The sequence below is a fragment of the Diabrotica undecimpunctata genome, chromosome 4, assembly GCF_040954645.1.
Source record: "Diabrotica undecimpunctata isolate CICGRU chromosome 4, icDiaUnde3, whole genome shotgun sequence".
NCBI lineage: Eukaryota > Metazoa > Arthropoda > Insecta > Coleoptera > Chrysomelidae > Diabrotica > Diabrotica undecimpunctata.
In genome coordinates this window covers 138935344-138955750 of record NC_092806.1, presented here as the reverse complement: position 1 = coordinate 138955750, position 20407 = coordinate 138935344, and the positions used below count along the sequence as shown (strand labels likewise).

Here is a 20407-nt window from a genome sequence, read left to right as displayed (position 1 = left end):
AAAAGTAAGAACTAAAAAAGGATACCAAATGGGAGAGAAACGACTTAAAATAATCTGCTATGCAGTAGATTCAATACTACTTTCTCAAAGTGAAGATGATTCTGAACAATTACTGGGCTTGTAGTAAGCAAATAAACTAAAACGAGTGCAAACGGCTACTCGTGTTTTGGTTGGAGAGAAAGGTCGTGGATAAGGATTAATTTTTTGGGGGACTGGGAGAATTCACTAAGTAAAAAAGAATCAAAAAATACTTACAGAGATGTCCTGCGCAACATTAAACAAGAAGATTCCTAAACTATTTAAAATTAGGAGGCCGTTAAAAAAATATTCTTGCTGCTTATAAAAAAAAAGCATTTCTTTCTGTTTAAAAAGGGTGAATATTCTTTTAAAAGAAATAATTTTAAACTCCGAGTTTAAAGAAAAAAATTACATTTTTTTTATTTCACATAAACAATTATTGGTTATATACCAAATATAATATAATATAATATATAATATGGTTATATACCAAATGGCAGAAAAGATGTACTAACTGTCATATGTCGAAATAAAACTACTCAACTTTTCTGAATTATTAATTAATTATCAAAAGTTAATTTTATTTAAAAGAAAACTAAAATATGGCAAGTAGCTGATACATAAAACATATTTATTTATAAAATTTTTAAATTGACAAAATTTATTGTATTAGGGATAAATGTTTATTAAAAAAAAAACTACTTGCTTCACTGGCTGATTATTTTTTTTTTAATTATTGAAAAAGTTTGTTACCTTAGCTCAAATCACCTTCTTCTAACCAAAACTTACCAAAAACTCATAGATTAAGGGAAAATTTTGCCAGTTTTCAAAACTCTACCGAAAAACGATGTTTCTTCGTTCAGATCCTAAATTGTTCTCTCACTGTTAACTCTACTATTGTGTCAAACTAGTACTTTATCGTACCAGATTTTAATCGCAGCCAATCGGATCCCTCTTCTGCGATGCTTTGGATTCGAAATTGAACCTTGAAGCACCGGGTCTTTAAATTTTTGTGGGAACTTACTAAAATTAGAATACAATTAGGTAGGGTCAAATTCGACAACTACGTTAATATTTGTTTACAGATATTTCGGCAAATACACTTGGGTAAACAACTTCAGGTCTCTGTGACGTATCAGCCAGGGACGTATCAAATAATTTTTTTATATATTTAAATATTCGATATGTAAAGGAAAAAGATCATTGTATAGGGTTACTTATAGATATTTTATTTTAGTTTAGAAAGTTTCATTATATTCTTTATTATTGGAACATCTACTAAATTGCCGTCTTTTGGTTAACGATATCAAACTACTTCTGCCAGGATTGGCTTTAAAGGACTCTAAAAGCACTTCCCGCAGCTCCTCATTTTTCAGATGAAACGGTAATTTTGCGATGTCATTAAATATCAAACAATACTTCTTTTCCCAAAATCCGAAAGCACTTTAATTTAATATATTAATATTTAATTATAACCTTAATAATAAAAGGTTAAAAAGGCTTTAAAATATTAATAATTAGATACAAAATTAATCAAATACACCGCATTTACAAACCGATACCATAATACACCAAACAAATAAATTTAAATTGCTATAAACTAAAACCTGTCGTTTTCAGATATAACCGAATGCACCCATTAATGAGATGTTATATACAAAATTATCACCAAATTTTAACTCGGAGCCGTTAATTACAATTCATTTTCAATTTTCTGTGTAGTTTATTTCACGGCTGAATTTTAATCGATTTTTAATGACGCGATAGAGCCGCTAAAAAATAATTGAGTTGGTTGTGTGGTGGTTCTGGCAGTATTTAGAGTTGAGGTGCTTGAATTTTGTAAATATCTAAAAATATAAATTTCAGAAATAAAATGGGATTTTTATCACTTATTTAAGATTATTTTAGTATAGATAAATGAGCTGTACATTGGAAAATTTTTTTTCGAGTTATCCATTTTTTCCCAAAAGACTTCTTCTTCTTATTTTTATGTACACATGACCCTGTCTGTTTTTTAGTGTGCCTACAGTAAGTTGTTGCTTTAGAAGTAACCAAGTCTAGAGACGTTACAATAATCATGGGAGATCTAAATGCAAAAATCGGTAGAGGAAGTCAAGGTGATTTTATTGGAAACTTTGGACTGGGCACCCGTAACGAAAGAGGAGACAGATTGGCTCAATTCTGCCAAGGGACCAATTTTATTGTCGCGAATACTTATTATGATCTGCCGCCCAGGAGACTCTATACATGGAAATCTCCAGCAGCCAACCAACATAACGTCATCAGAAACCAAATTGACTACCTTCTCATCTGCAAATGATACCGAAATTCCATAAAATCAATAAAATCATACCCCGGAGCTGATGTAAGATCAGTTCACAACCCAGTTGTAGGAAGGTTTAGAATTAATCTAAAAAAGCTTGTGGATAAAACTAAAGTAGAGAGGATACAAGTATCCCGTTTGAAAGATCCATTAAAAAAAGAGCAAGTCACACTAAAAATTAAAGAAGAGCTCACCAAAATAGAAATGGAAATGGCATATATTAAAAGATGCTCTTATATGCACATGTGAGACAACACTAACACCTAAGCTGATCAAGAACAAAAATGAATGGATGACCGATGAGATTCTGGATCTCATGGAAGCAAGAAGATCCTATAAAAGCAAAGACAAAAACGTGTATAATATTATACACACAGAAATAAGGAGAAAGATCAGAGATGCAAAGGAAAGATGGTATAGTGACAGATGCGAAGAAATTGAACAGTTGGTAGAGAAACATGATAACTTAAACCTTCATAAAAAAATTAGGGAAATAACAGGCACTAATATTAAGAAAAAATCAAACATACTGCTGGATAAAAACGACAAAATAATTATAGACTTTTGTGAAAGGCTTAAAAGATGGCAGGAATATATTCAAGAGCTATTTAACGACGAACGGTGCATGGATGTTAATCAGCCAGTATATATGTGTTTCTTGGATTACAACAAAGCATTCGATAGGGTCAGACATAACCGTCTTATCGAATTACTTGAAAAGAAAAACTTAGATATGAGAGACATCAGGATCATTAGCGCTATCTATTATAATCAGATCGCTGTGGTAAAAGAGAACAACGTCTTTTCAAATAAAATACAGATTGAGAGGGGCTTCCGGCAAGGCTGTGTCCTGTCTCCTACTTTGTTTAATTTGTATTCAGAGGAAATAATCCAGGAAGTACCAGAAGAACTAACTATAGGAATAAAAGTAAATGGCCGACCAACCAATAATATACGGTTTGCCGACGACACTATTTTATTAGCGGAATGTCTTGAGGATTTACAACAAATGGTTGACAGAGTGAGGAAAACGGACTGTCCCTAAACAAAAAAAAGATACAATTTATGGTAATTACAAAAGCCCAACAGCGCCAAGAAAAAATAACAATACATGGAGAACAAATTAAAATAGTTGAAAGATATAAATATCTGGGTACAATAATTAACGAAAATAATGAGTACACAGAAGAGATTAAGGCAAGAATAGGACAGGCAAGAAATTCTTTCAACAAACTGAAAAAAGTACTCTGCGACAGGGACATTTCAATTTCTTTAAAGATAAGACTTCTGAGATGCTACGTCTTCTCCGTATTATTTTATGGGTTGGAGGCTTGGACTTTAAAGAAAGATGTTTCGGACAGATTGGAAGCCTTCGAGTTATGGGCCTACAGAAGGATATTAAGAATAAGTTGGGTGGATAGACTTACGAATGTCGAGGTGTTGAGAAGAATGGGGAAAGATAAAGAGGTTTCAAATACAATTAAAGTCAGGAAACTGCAATATCTGGGACATGTCATGAGGGGCGAGCATTATAACTTCTTGCATTTAATAATGCAAGGAAGAATACAGATTGGAAGGAGTCGCGGAAGAAGACGCATCTCCTGGTTGAATAATTTTGATAGCTTGGTTTAACTGCACTTCTGCTGACCTCTTTAGAGCAGCGTCGTCGAAAGTGGAAATTGCCATGATGGTTGCCAACCTTCTTAGAGGAGATGGCACGTGAAGAAGAAGACAGTAAGTTGTCATTACATTGTTTTCGCGGTCTTCCTACTGATCGTTTTCCAGTTGATGAACCGTCTCTTGCCGTCTTTACTACTCTATTTGTTGTCATTCGGGTTATACGATTGTTCCATTCTACTCTTCTATTTCTTACCCAGTTCTTGATGTTCTCCACCTTGCATATACGTCGTACATCTGTACTTTTAGCTCTGTTCCATAGCTCCTTACCATCAATTTTTCTAAGGGTTTTCATATCTGCTGTTTTTAACATCCTTTTTGTCCTATGTGTCAGGTAGTGTTTCTCCCGCGTTTCTGATGAATGTTTTGTAAATTCTGCCTTTCTTTTCTTACCCAATATTTTTATTTTTCCATATTGTTTCATTCAGGCATTCTGTGGCTCCGCTTGCTCTATTCACTTGATCTTTCACTTCAGTTTCGAACTTTGTGTAGCTTGATAATGTGATGCCTAGATATTTAAACTGACCTTCAAACTCCAATTTACATCTTAGTAAGTTTGCTATTATAACCATGCATATTTTATTTTTTGGAGAAATTAACATGTTAAATTTTTTAGCTGTAATATTAAATTAGTGCAGCATACGTTGGAAATCATTTTCACTCTGAGCAAGTAGTATTGCCTTGTCTGCAGAGCAGATTATTTTAAGTTGTTTTTCTCCCATTTGGTATCCATTTTTTGTTTTTACTTTTTTATTATTCAATCCATAATCAGGTTAAACAATAGAGGACTTAGGAAATCTCCCTGTCTTATCCCATTGCCAGCTTCAATAGGGTCAGTTACTTCTTTTACTTTTATTGTGTGATTTTGGTAGGTATTTTCGATCTTTATGATTCTTCCTAGAGGTATTTCACTTGGCTAAATGCCTTTCGACGGTCCACAAAACAAAGATATGCCGGTTTGTTGTATTCTAATGATTTCTCTTGCACTTGCCTCATTATAAATAGAGCGTCGATGCATGATCTTCCTGACCTAAAACCTTGTTGTTCTTCCACTAGAATTATAAATTCATTTGGTTTATTTGTGATAGCTTTTTATGAATTTAAATTCTCATAAATTTCATTAGAAGCAATAGAGATACATACTATTTCAAAGACATTTGGAACACATTCCATCAGGTCCATATCAAGAATAAACTGTGCCATCTTTAATGTAGATTAATTTCTGGCCTCTTTATTTATTCTTGCAGCTTTTATATGGTGTCCAAGGCTTTTGATTTCATTAACAATTTCTTGCTTATCAAATTTTGTGTAACAATCATTGAGTAAATACTCGACCTGAACTATTTTAAATTTTTCGAATACCGTCTTCATTCATTACATTCTAGTTTGAAGCTTTTGGTGTAGCTTGTCTGAATATTCATACATCTTTTAGTTTCATCTTGAAAGATAGTCTGTCATCTTCGGCTATTTTTTCAGGCATTATCTTTTTTAAACGTCTCTTACTTTATTTTTCAAGGGTGGTTTTTATTTCATCACGTTTCTCCGAAGCAAACTAGAGAGCCTTGGTGACCAACTCATACCGACTGTTTTCCAAAAAGACTTACAAACTTCAGAGTTTTATCACGACGATTTCAAAGCTTAGTCAAAGCTTTAACTACTTTAGTCTGTAAATACCTCTCTCGATTGTTTATTTTTTCCAAAATGTACCCCTCATAAATAAAGAAATCAAAGAAATTTGAAGACCTGTGTAATATTTTCCTTGGCATCACACAATTTTTTTGTAACTCAAACTAATTTATCGAAATGTTTCAAAATAAGTTTCACAGTTTCGTAATTGGCACTCCATCTAGTGTCAGATAGCTGTTTTAAGAAACATATACTCTTTCTAAAGTTGCAAAAAAAGTTTCACAGTTAGGGTTGGTTGCAAATGTATCAACTTCACACAAATTAAGAGAATGGTTTTCACAGGGCACAAACATGATTTTGCTATTTTTTTCTTTGATCCCTGCATGGACAACCGTATGATTGCCTGACATAGTGAATTTTATTATCATAGCCTTGACTACTACACAATTGTAGATCCAATCCATCATTTTCCAGTGAAGAAAACATAAAGTAATCAATAAAACTAGTTTATGCTATGTATAAGAGTGTAGTTTTATATGTTTAAAATCTTTTTTCGTTATTTCTTAATTTTTATTTTATAATTTTTATGCCAATTTGGAGGCCCCACATATCAGATGCCCGGGGCGGACCGCCCCTCGCCCCCTAGTTACGCTACTGGTGTCAAGGTTTAACTTCAGGAAATTTAAAGCAACTTTATTTTAACATTTCTGTCGACTCATTTTTTTAAATATTATTTATTGGATACATTTGTTTTTAACTGAATAAATCATCTGGCTCATCACTATTTTTAACTGATTTTATTGTGTAAGCCCCTCCTCTATTTGTTAAGTTATTGTCAATATCTTTATTTGGTAATTTTGTGTCGAATTCATTGTGTAAATATTGTATCTTTCTTATTTCCGCTGTCACTCTTTTGGGGTATATAAATATTTTTCCCGTCTCGTAGATACTCTACGATTTGAAGTGTGAGATTTCAATCAGCGAAGTCGTTGACAAATTGAGTGGTATACAAATCCCCTTATGAAATAATCAATAATTTTTATTTGTACAAATTTCAACCCTTTTGGTGCTGTTGATGACTATTTTTGCATCCAAGTTATTAAAATATCTGGGTTTGCCTTCTTAATATATCCTTATGCACATAATTAAATAAAAAAGTTATTTCCAATTTATAAACTGTAAATAATATTACAACAGAGGAAAACGAACATCTTGGTGGAATGATGAAGTGAAAAGAGAAATAAAAGAAAAGAAGAAATTATGGAAAGAATACATCCAAGACAAAACACAACAAAAATATGAAAATTATAAGAGACAAAGAACAAAAGTTAAAGAGATAGTTAAGAAAGAGAAAAAGAAAAGTTGGGAAAAATTCGGGGAAAAAATGGAAGAAAACAGCACAGAAAACGTAAAATTATTTTACAGAACACTGAAAAACCTAAGAAGCAACAAAGAAACGAAACTGAAACAAATAATGAACAAGGAAGGAACAATAATAAACGACGATAAGACAATAATGGAAAGATGGAGGGAACATTTTCAGCTGATACTGAATGAAAATCAAGCGAATACAATGGAGTAGGAAAGCCACAACAGGAGAGTATCCATGAGAAACACGGAAAATGCAGAAACTATAGAAAAAGAAGAACTGGAAGAAGCAATAAGAAAGATAAAGATTGGAAAAGCAGCAGGAAGCGATGAAGTAGCACCAGAAATGATGAAATATATAGGAGTAAAAGCAAAAGAAAAATTGTTATACATATATAACCTAATATGGAAGAGAAAAGTAATACCCAGAGAATGGACAAATGCAGTAATTATACCTATATACAAGAAAGAAAACACAAGAGACTGTAGGAACTATAGAGGTATATCACTACTATGTGTAGCAGCAAAAGTATACGAAACCATAATAGAAAGGAAAATTAGAAAAGAAATAGAACCTAAAATAAGAGGATGTACAAAGTGGATTCAGGAAAGGACACAACACACAAGACCATATATTCACCATGCAACAAGTAATAGAAAAAGCCTTAAAGAAAAATAAGGAAATACATCTAAGCTTTATAGACATGGAAAAAGCATTCGACTAAGTCAAAAGAAAAGATATATGGGAAAGCCTAAAGAAGAAACAAGTAAGTGAAGAACTGATAGAAGCAACAAAGTGTATATACATGAAAACAACAAATACAGTAAGAATGTTAAATATACAGTCAGAACCATTCGAAACAACCCAAGGAGTTAGACAAGGGGGAAGTCTCAGCCCAGTACTATTCATAAATGTAATAGATGAGATAGTGAAAGAATGTAAGAAAACATTCAAGAAATACTGCATCGGTTGGAACAGAATGCAAATGATAAATGCTGAGATGTGTATATTTGCAGACGACATAGTATTAATTGCGGAAACTGCAGAAAAACTGAAATACAACTTAGAGAAATGGAACCTAGAAGCAAGCAAATACAACTTAAACGTAAACAAAGAGAAGACTTAAATAATGAAAATATCAAGGAAACAAGGGACGGAAGATTAAATAGAAGTAATGATAGACCAACAAAAAATAATACAGACAAATTCATACAAATACTTAGGAACAGTAATCAACAACAAAGGAGACATCGAGGATGATCTTTACAACAGAATGGAAAACACAGGAAAACTATTCCAAGCACTAAATAGAGGATTCCTTAATAACAAAGAAATATCAACAAAGACCAAGATGACAATATACAAAACAATATATAGACCTACAGTGACATATGGAGCAGAAAATTGGATATTAAACAAAAGACATCAGAGCAGAATTCAGGCAGCAGAGATGAAATACCTCAGAAGAACGATAGGAGTAAAAAGAACTGATAGAATCAGAAATGAAGAAATAAGAGAAAGACTCAAAATCAAACCTATACTCGAGTCAATCAAAGAGAAAAAATTGGCATGGTTCGGACATCTAACCCGAATGGACAATAATAGACAAGTTAAAAGAGTGTGGGACGCCAAACCAATAGGGAAGAACAGAAGAGGAAGACCCATTAAAGAATGGAACAGTGACATCTCGCAGATACTGCAGAGTAAGGGTAAGACTTGGCAGGAAGCAACACAGATGGCATCCAATAGGAAGGAATGGAGAAAGTTCGTTAAGAGCTAGGACACCTCAGAAGACTGTCAAATATTGTAATGTAATGAATTGTATTTTAAACGGCCCAACACCGAAAGGTACAAATGGGTCTACTGATTAAGTAAAGTAAAGTAAATAATATTTCACACATTGGATTACAGTTACATCTTTGTATGCTACATATATCTCAATACATTATTTGCGATAAAAAATACGAAAATCTAGAATTCTTGTTCACCTAAGCAACCTTTTCGTCCTTTTTAATTCAGAGACTTAACCACATACGTATATATTTTCCAGACATTCGTACAAAATGGAGGAGGACTTCACATTACTCTTCGCCGAGGATTTGCAACGCCCACCGACCCCGCACAGCGTCAGCGAGGATTTGGTCCTCAGCGTCTTAAAGAGCCCTGTGAATCATTCGACCTACGGCAAACGAGAGTGCTCGCCTAACGAAGATTATTGTACACAGCTGAACAACGATACCGACGATGACAGGTAATTATTGCAATCTATTACCCTTTGTACAATATATCGCAAACGAGATGGCTCGAAAAAGTGTGACGTGATATTATAAATCTATATAAACTGTTCGAAAGTGCTTTTATCTGTAGCATCTGAGTTTTTTATCCTAACTTGAAAATATTGCTTTATAAATAAAACAAGATAATGTTTATTAATGCTGCTACTTTCAGGTCATAGAAACTTTTATATTAAAATATAGTTGTTAAAATGAAAAAATATTAATTATTGTAATTTGTAAACTTCGAACCAATTTACTCATATATGATTTCTATTAACTTAAAGCTGAACGATATTTATCACAATTTTAGTTCTATAGCGATGAACCAACAACACGTACTGAACCCTTTATATCCCGTATTATTATATTTTTGGAAAATCATATATTTTATGGTAAAGTATTGATCGTGTCAGTCCTGTAGTCGAGTTTCTGAGCTTATTTTCAAAACAAAAATTAGCTAAAATAAGTTATGAAGTTCGGTTCTACATCAATAACTATATTGTTGTATTCAATGTGGGCTCCGAATATTTTTAACATTAACAAAATTTAATGTAAGTTATAAATTGTGAATCTTAGTGATATATTGAAATAAACTGTAAGTGTACAAACTCTTTACATAATATCCAGTTAAATTAGCATTAAAGTCAGAAAATTATTTGTTATTGTTGTCAATAAACAAATCCAGTTTTACCAGCAAATAACCGCTTTTTGTAAAGACCGATATACCTGTTTTAGCAGGTGTACAGGGTCGGACTTACTTTTCACAAACGTTTATCGAAATGAATTCAAACATGGAATCACACAACAGTTCTACAATATAAGACCATCAAAATCAAATAAACACATCACAGTCATACTCTTCGGCAGCGTCGAGAGTGCAATTTCCTTTAAAGTCCCAAGCAATTATCTTTAGTGCCTTAGAAAACACCAAACTTCAAGACTACCTTCTCCCACTTGGAAATATAATTCAACCGAAAAATATAATCTTTTCTTCTAGATTATCTAATAATCGCATATGTATGTATTTATCCAATAAACAAATAGTGGACGATTTTATGAATAATCATGGTCCAATAGAAATACAAGGTGAAATTGTCAGAGCAAGAAGGTTAGTTACACCAGCGGAACGACTTGTGCTCTCCGGCGTATGTCCTTCAATACCGCACGACTTGCTAATCAATAAGTTACAAAAAATCGGCATAGTTCCTGTCTCCCCCATGACCTTCCTCAAAATAAGTGCTTCTATGCCTGAGTACAATCACATCCTTAGTTTTCGAAGACAAATCTATATCAGTCCTCACAATCTAACACTACCAGAGTCATTTACTCTTGTTTTTGACAACACGACATATAGAATATTCATTTCTCAAGACAGTTTAGTTTACTTTAGATGCAAGAAGCCAGGACACATCGCTTCACAGTGCTCCGAACCACTAGCTCAACTAAACCCCAACCAAAACAATGAAGCATCGGTATCCAGCGCAACAAATATATCCTTGCAAGCATCCAATGACACAAACCCTTCTCAGTGTGAACAAATGTCTATTTCTAATATCCCGGAGATACCGAACAAAGTAGATGCATAAGGACAGTCACATAATTAATCAACCAAAAAGAAACTTTGATGAAATTATTTCACCTGAAGCAGATCCATCTTCAAAAGAATGTAACATTTTTCCACCACCTAAAGTCCAAGCAAAATCTAAAAAAGCTAAAATTAGCTCAGTAAGCACTTTTGAATGCTCATTTTTTCTCTTACTTAACCCTGCTAAAAACTTCATAGAAAATCACCCTCTACCTTTTCCTCTAAACGTTGATCAACTTAACATGCTCCTAATGAATATCACGGGGTCAACAGATCCTATAACCACAATTCAAGAATATACCACAGACCTACCAGCTTTGTCCCATATGCTCAGTCGAGTTTATCCCCATTTTAAGGAAAGATTCATAAAACGTAAATTCGCGTCCATAAGGAAAAAAATCCATAATTATATTAACAGTGAGGCATCGAAAGCAGAAACTGGCTCATCTCAGTTAAGCCAACATTAAATTCAAGTCTCTACTTCAGTGGAATATTGATGGTTTTTTCCATCGCCTTGCTATGCTCCATCATCTAATTGGTGAACTATCTCCTGATGTAATATGCCTACAGGAAACTAATCTGAATCCCCCAAAAAAATATAACTCCAACCAATATGACTATTTTCGTTGTCTAGTCCTTTCTGACTCTCTCAGCGCTCTCTAAACACCCCATTGAGAAAATTATCAGGGCCCAATTAATGAAAGCTCAAGAAAATTTCAGAAGAGTCTACTTCCTATGGATACCATCTCATATAGGCATAGAAGGGAATAAAGAAGCAGATACTAGTGCGCGTAACGCTCACACCAGTGACGCATCAGATACAGTGCCGGAGTATCGCAGGCGATCTAAAAGTTTATTTTAAAAATAAGGTATCAAGTGCGTGGAATCGGGAGTGGAATGACTCTAGTTCGAAACTTAGAACCATCAAAAGTGATATTTTTTCATGGAAGTCCACAGCCAGAAGTAGAAGATGCCAAACTATTATTACACGTCTACGACTTGGACACTGCAGGTATACTCATGCCTATCTCTTCTCAAATAGTAAACCTCCAAAATGCGAAACATGCAATACAGTAGACAGTATAAAGCACTTCTTGATAGACTGTCCTAAATATGTAAATCAAAGACAGTCTTACATTTGACAAATAACCTGAAAGAACTCCTCAACAAAAGTTTAGTTCTGAACAATTTATTAGTTTACTTAAAATGTATAAATATGTTACACAAAATTTAACTTAATTGTTACAAATGTTTAATTGTTCACAAATTGTTACAATGATTGATTGTTACAAATGTTAAATTTAATATTATTACAAATGTTACAGGAATGTCGCTAATAACCTTTGGGTGGATGCGACTTTGTTTCTTTAAATAAAAAAAAAAATCAGTTGTTAGCTGTTAAATAGGTATATTAAATTATATATTTAAGCATAAAAGATGTTTTACATATGTATAGAGAATTATCTTATATAAAACTGCTCATTGCAATCAATCGTCGTCTTATCTTGTTCGGAATGTTTATCAAGATGTGATCTTGTCTGTCACATCTGTCACATCTGATTTTATCGCTATTATGACTACCGAAACTGCTTGAAATTAAGGCTCTTGGTCGACCTGTACCTTTAGCTCCTGAACGATACTTTATAAAATTCGAAGTGGCTATATATTTGCAAAATCGATTTGTTTTACAGAATTGCCGGGTCTTCTTATAAATATGCTAAGCGTTTTCCAATGATACGTCTAGTAACCATGTAAATAATGGCAACCACCATTTTTCTGATCTAATACCAATCCTGTACCTCCCTATATTTTGATCCATCAAGTCCGTCCCTCCCATCAATGGGTTGTATTTTCCTATGAGACACGTCAGATGTACTTGAATAATTTTCTTCTCTTGTTGAGAAAACCTTTTTAGAAGTGTCATTGGTTGGATGCCATAAGAGGTAGACCCAGCACTAACAATATTATCGGATCAACGTACAAAAATTATACCATTGTTGCGTCCAATAATGCCACTGCAATGACCTCGATCTGCCTGTTTTTAAAACTGTTTTTGAAAATCAGTTTTCTGGGATAAAGGTATACCCTTAGGTTACAATTTTCGCGAATGGTACCGGTGCACCATATACCATTTTCTCCCATATTCAAGAGTAGATTAACATTAGGCAATAAGTTATCTACAAATAGTTTATATGATAAATTCTTTTTATTTGTGGGTAACTTACGAAACATGTTTAGCAATGGAGCAGTAGCTTTTCCATATAATTTTTTGTCTTTTTTGCTGGATTTTGGGTTTTTTCCCTGATATATATATATATATATATATATATATATATATATATATATATATATATATATATATATATATATATATATATATATATATATATCAAAATTAATTAAATAAAAGTCTTTTAAGTTTAGCGACAACACTTTAAATCCAAATCTGATTGGATTTTCCCTTATAAATTGTTGACAAGAATGCTTTCCATAGTATCTAACTATAGATTTGTTATAATATATTGCTTCTTCTGGAACATAGTTCTTTATAAACTTGTTTTGTAAATAGTCCATAAGAAGACGATTTTTTCATGCTTTATCATTTGATTTTTTGTTATTGTCTGCCCAATGTACAAATTGCATAATTTGTGCGAATCGATTGGGCCTCATTGCATTTTTAACAAAAGAATGCCCATGTCTGGTTTAGAATCACAATAATATCGCTTTCCTGGTTTTGGATATTATCCACTAAGAATCAAAATACCAATAAAGCATTTCAGTTCTTAAAGTGAGATATTTGGATCAAGAATATTTTTAAAACGAGCACATTTTTTAGTTTCTGACTCTAAGTATTGAAATAATGGGACAACTCAAACGATTCAATAGGTGTTAAATTCTCATATTAAGAAAAAATCATTTTTTTAAAAGTATCCAAACGATTTTGAAAATCACCTTGTTTCAATCAAGAATATGTACATTTTGATGGCGCATCTCTAGGTGCGTTGGTTTCAGTGGGGCTAATTCTCTCATTATTTGTAAGTTTTACCTCTGCTTGGGAACGAAGTTGTCTCCCTGGCAAATAATTAAGATTTCCGTAATCATTTTCATCTCTAGATTTTTTGTCTGTGAGAACGTTTACTTCTGGAGGTTCTATGTATATGGCATCTTACTCTACATCACCGTAAGTGATTTAAAGTACTTCTTCTATGGTAAAAACGCGCCTAAATAGGAAAAAACCGTAAATGCTAAGAAATTCACTCTCATATGCGTTTATGTATTACATTATAATATAAATACCTTGCATTTCAAGGTTCCCTAAAATTCTCTGTTGGTAAATCCCCAGATGTTATCTTCTCAATATGTCGATCTCTGTTGGTTGATAATTTCACATTCTAATAACAGAAAAGAAAAGAAACTTCCATACAAATGGCATGTATGGAAGATTCTTTATTTCACATTTCCTAACCAATGATTTATTTACACTACTGATGTTGTAGATATTCTTTCCTATTTGGCAGTAAGCGGTTACCTTGTATAGAATAGAATAAAATTAAAATATGCTTTATTGTCACTGAAAATTGTACATTTTTATAGATAAAGCTTATAAAAAGTCAAAAAAATAACAACTACCTAAACATACTGTAATTTCTTAGTTATTTGTTAAGAAACTATTCCACTAAATAATATGTTCTTTAAGATAGATAGGCTTTTGTCAATTTACGGAACTTAAAGAAAGAAGTTGTAAATTTAAGTTGAAAAGGGAGATGGTTGTGTAATTTTTTTGGATTATAATGGATTTTTTTACTAACTTAGTGGACGGGATCGGTAAATACACATCATGGGTTGAATTTCTGGTGAACTAGTCATGATTAGGTCTTGCTGGAAAAAAATGTAGGTATTTGCAAAATAAGCAAACAGTTTCTAACATAAATAAAAAAAAAAGAGTTAAAATTCCGTGATTTTTGAAGTAGCTTCTGCAATGTGTTATTCCACTGAGACCAAAAAGATACCGTATTGCTCTTTTTTGTAATTTAAAAATAACATCAGATTGGGCAGCTGTATTAGAACCCTAAAAAGGAAGGCCCTTCTGAAGATGAGACTCGAACAAAGAAAAATATGTTATTTGGAAGATGCTAAATTGATTTCCTTCGAAATAGATCTTATTGCGTAGCAGGCTGAGGCTAGTTTCTTACTTAACAAATTCATATGAAGGGAACATTTATGGTTGCTGTCTATAAAAATAGCAAGAAATTTTACACTATCTACTTTAAATACAGTAAATTAGAGTCGGACCAGATTTTTATTTTTTAAGTAGATCAGAAGTTGTAGTTGCATGAAGAGCTGCAATATTATATTTTCTCCGGGTAATACTGGTATCATCAGCAAAAAGAAAAAATTTGCCATCGATTTTTAAGTTAGTGATGTCATTTATAAAGACAATGAAAAGTAGAAGACCCAAAACTAAACCTTGCGGTACTCCACATACAATGCTTTTGTGACTAGAGTCAGTATCATTTGCTCTAACTAGTTGTTTCCTATTCCTTTAAGTAAGATTGAAAACAATTCAATAAAATACATTAAATTCCGTAAAAATTTAGTTTTTTTTATTAAAATGTCGTGATTTATACAATCAAAAGCTTTGGCATAATAAAAAAAAGGGTGGCAGAATAAAGATTATTGTTTAGTGCTTGATATACCTCAAGTAGTACAGAAAACATAACATCACTGGTACATTTATTAGATAAAAAGCCAGACTGACTTTGTGATAAAATGTTGTTTTTAACGAGAAAGTACTAAAAGTCGGGCTTTTATAAGTCTCTAAATAAGTTTGGTTTCCGTAACGGGTTTGGAACGAGAGAGGCACTATTAGGAATGAACGTACTTGCTCAAAGATGTCGAGATATATTTGTAGACATATACTGTTGTTTTATTGACTTCCAAGAGGCATTTGATCGTGTTAAGCACTCTATATTGATCGAAGCTCGAAAATACATTGGCTTGGACGGCAGAGATGTTCGAATAATTACAAATTTATATTGGAATCAAACAACATCAGTTTTAGTAGATGGTGTGAAATCACAAGCTCTCAATATTAAAAGAGGAGTACGGCAGGGATGCCTCTTGTCACCCCTGTTTTTCAACGTTTACTCCTAAAGAATTTTCAGAAAAGCACTTTTTGAAAAACTAGAAGGAATACTTGTGAACGGTGAAATCATCAATAATTTGCGATATACGGACGATACAGTACTCCTAGCTTTTAGTCAAGAAGATCTGCAAACACTAGTTGATAGCGTCGTTGAGAGTTATAGGGAGGAAGGTCGGGATCTGAACATACAGAAAACCAAAATACTCGTAATAAGTTAACAACATCATATAATACCATCTATATACGTAAATAATACCAAACTTGAGCAAGTTGATAAAATCGTTTACCTTGGACAGCAATTAAATTGTAACGCAGAAATTCATGGCGAAATTAGATCTAGGATAGAGCAGGCTAGAGCGGCTTTTAGAAGGATGTCCAAGGTGTTATCTAACAGAGACCTAAAATTGGCATTGAGGATCCGCCTACTTCGCTGCTACGTGTTCTTGGTCTTACTTTATGGTGTCGAGTCCTAGACTGTGAATAAAAACGATCTAAATCGCCTTGAGGCTTTCAAAATGTGGTGCTATAGAAGAATTTTAAAAGTTTCCTGGGTGGAGAAGATTCAAATCTCCACAATACTAGAACGTCTTAGCAAGACTACTGACATCATAAAAAGCATCAAGCAGAGAATTCTGGAGTATTTCGGACATGTAATGAGAGGACAAGGAAAAATAACAGGCAAACGCAGTCCAGGACGAAAAAAAACTTGCGAGATTAATATGGTGTTGATACAAGCATGCTATTTAGGGTGGTAGTAAATAAAATTAAGATAGCTATGATGGTAACCAACGTTCTAAATGGACTTGGTACATAAAGAAGAAGAATAATTTTGGATAGGACCGGTAGTAGGGCAATACGTCTGTAGTTACAGACATTCGATTTTTCACCACACTTATAAACAGGAATACTAATCGCTGTCTTTAAACACTCTGGAAATAAACCTTTTTCAAAGGAATGGGTAATTGGTGAGACCACGACTTCCAACACATTTTTTGGTAGATTTAACAAAATTTTTATGAATAGTCCACCAGTACTACAAGAAGATTTGCTTTTGATACTACTGATTATTTTGATGAATTTAGATTTATCAACTGGTCTTATAAAAATAAATTCTAGATCTTTTTTAAATTGGGGAGATAGGAAATAGGATCTTGTTGTGGCAAAATAGTTGATGTTATATTTTTACTCACATTAACGAAATATTCAATTAGATTTTTAGGGTTTGGAAGAAAAAATGTTTGAGCTGTGTTAGTTTTATTTCGAAGATCGTTTATTATGGACCAAGTTTCTCTTGCAACATTTTTAGAGCTTCCCAGACAATTTTGATAGCATAGTAGAAATTATAGGTCACATTCGTAGGGAAAGTGCTAACCAGAAATTAAGCACAAACTTTGGAGTTTACGAAAAGTCTGAGCAGAAAAAATCCTACTTAAACCAATGAAAACTCAAAAAATGATTCATTCAACAGAAAGTCATATTTTGTTATAGGAGAGAAATCATTATTTGTCGAAAGAATTAGAGTGTCACCATGAGCTGAACTTGGACGATCATACCTAGCAGTTGTGGTATATTTTTCTACAAAAAAGGCTCGTTGACTTTCAAGCCAGTGCTTGGTAACCGCAACTATCGGGGGAAATCCCAATTCCTCTAGAAACAAAAAACAAAAGAGAGCTAAAAATATTGTAACTGTTTTTAGCTCTCTTTTGCTGAAGTTAATTAGATTAAGGCAAAGATATATTCAATGCCGCTATTAATTTTCTTCAGATACGTATTTTGTATCTAAAGAATTTCAAATTTGTTGTAATGTCTCTTTTACAAAAAATTTCAAATTTAATTTCTAGCAGCATCTTTCTCAATTTTTTTTATTTTTTCCCCCTATTTCCTTTGGTAAATTCAGCGGTGTGGTACATATCAGTGTAAACATTTAAGCTAGACCTGGCACAAATTCGCCAAATTTATTTGATAGCTCCTGATCCGGTTTTTAATACATCATTTGTATTTGTTATAGTTACCGATGTGGCCGCCAAAGGTACTCACAATGTCCACGATAGTAACAAAGTATTTTATTTAAATGATTTGAATAATGCTCTCAAACCTATCAGTTGTAAATGAAAAGATGATTAAAAAAATGCAAACGAATCTACAAATCTTTGTTTTAACATTCACCATACACTTCCAAAAAACATTCCTCCTTCTATATACGAAAATGGTTGCGTTTCGATTTAATTTGAGCTTCTTACCACTCCCTGACACGTGTTTCTGGGTCTTCCCGTCATCAGAGAGAGCTTGTAAGAAAACTCAAACTAAACCAAAACGCACCGACTATTTCGTATATTTATCGTCCTTACTCGACGCAATGAGTACAAGAAAGATGGTAATCTATATGGGTAAATTGTTGGTGCATAGTGGAATATAAATATTCCCAGCATCGCTCTTAATGGCTTGATTAAGCGTGAGTATACAATTTACTTTAATTGCTATCAACACATTTAACTTCATCTTTCATCACTAGATGTCTCTAGTAGCATACTCTGGTAATTATTTTTTCTATAATTGCCAGAGTAGTCGGTGCGTTTTGGTTTAGTTTGAGTTTTCTTACAAGCTCTCTCTGATGACGGGAAGACCCAGAAACACGTGTCAGGGAGTGGTAAGAAGCTCAAATTAAATCGAAACGCAACCATTTTCGTATATTTATCGTCCTTACTCGACGCAATGAGTACAAGAAAGATGGTAATTTAGATGGGTAAATTGTTGATGCATAGTGGAATATAAATATTCCCAGCATCGCTCTTAATGGCTTGATTAAGCGTGAGTATACAATTTACTTTAATTGCTATCAACACATTTAACTTCATTCCTCCTTCTATCTATAATAATTATAATAAAGCACAAATGTCACTATTGATTAACACAAAACTTATTTTATACTATTCAGTATTCTTTATTACGAGATGTAAAACTTTATTATTTACTAATTGAACTTGGCTAAAGTTTAATTTAGTTTTATAGGAAACTAAGCTTGATTTTCCTTAAAAAGCAATTTTCTTTTAACTGCACTTCTCTTAAACAAAAATGTAGAATTTTCTTAGAAAGTTAAAAATAATTAACAAGGAAATAAGATCCCAAACAATATCGGAAAGCATCCGGTCCAGTTGTATTTCCTTTTCGTACTAATTTTCGTTGAGGATGGGAAACTCGGTAAATATATTAACGAATTAAATTCATTTTCTTTAGTCAATACTTCCCCATCAACTCGAGCAAAACAACGTTCAGAATTCGAAATCATTGTTTTTGGAAACCGAAGACATAATTCAAGTACTCGAGGAACAATAGAAAGTTTCTGAGATAACCGAGATTATGGGATTTAGATAATTCTTGGATGATTCTAATCATGCGGTGTTGGCGAGGTGATGTACGTCTACGTCTTGGTAATGATTTTCCGATATTTTAAAGAGATAGTTTATTTCATAACAAATTTAATTATTCGCTGTTGGGCGTGAAAAAAGGGGATAAGTCAATATTTGGTAAAAACGGGACTAAAACACGTATGAGTTAAAAAAAAGTTCTTAATTGTGGATAAGAGGGGACAGTATTTATGTATAAGTTGATTATTTCAGAGAGGCAATTATAAAATAGTTCATAAAATTTAGTGTAAAAAGGGATAAGTCCTTTTTTGCACTGATTATATCAGTATCAAAGTTATTAAAAAACACACACATACACACACGTACAGTGATCAACTCTGCCCCTAGGAACATGTGTATACCATGTTACAGCGGTATCCACATGTCCGAAGATCAAACCAGTCTCACTTCGTCATTAAAGTGGTACCTATCTGACCCCCAGGCTTTTTTTCCACCCCTCCTCATCGTGTGACTTACGTGAGAAGGATTATGATCTGAACGTTAGTTTGGGTGTCCTGGCTAATGGAACACCCTCTGTCCCTAAAAAAAGTGTGTTTTCCGAACAGAGAGCCATCGACCTAAGTTGATGTCTCTCTGTCCGAAATATGTGTATGTTCGGTTATTTAGCCGCCAATTTGGCAAAAATATATTTTAATCTCCTCATCGGCTGAGCACTTGAAAGACCTGGTCATCGAGCCCATGCTTGTCGGACATGACCTCGATGCTCAGTTTTCGCGACTGAGGTCTTTCTCGACCTGCCTTAGGGGTCTATCCCCAAGCAACTGTATAAAAGATCTAACGGATCTTTTATACTTCACTAATGAATGAATTTAAGTTGTCTGATAAATAAGTTATTCACTTGACATTTGAGATAAAATATATATGATTTGATAGGAGCAAAGAATTTTTTTATTAACCAACTAACCTAAAAGTGTGCGTGTGGTGGAGCGTGCATTCCGAGGTGTATACTGCCATCACACACC

The 20407-nt window shown here is 33.2% G+C and overlaps 1 protein-coding gene across 1 annotated transcript in view; it reads left to right on the top strand.

Moving 5' to 3' along the window:
* The window catches only part of LOC140438974 (uncharacterized), a 117463-nt gene that overhangs the window by 26990 nt on the left and 70066 nt on the right, over positions 1-20407 (top strand). Inside the window, exon 2 of the mRNA XM_072528608.1 lies at positions 9064-9264. Coding sequence (XP_072384709.1) covers positions 9064-9264 — 201 coding nt within the window. The remainder of the gene's footprint in view (positions 1-9063; positions 9265-20407) is intronic.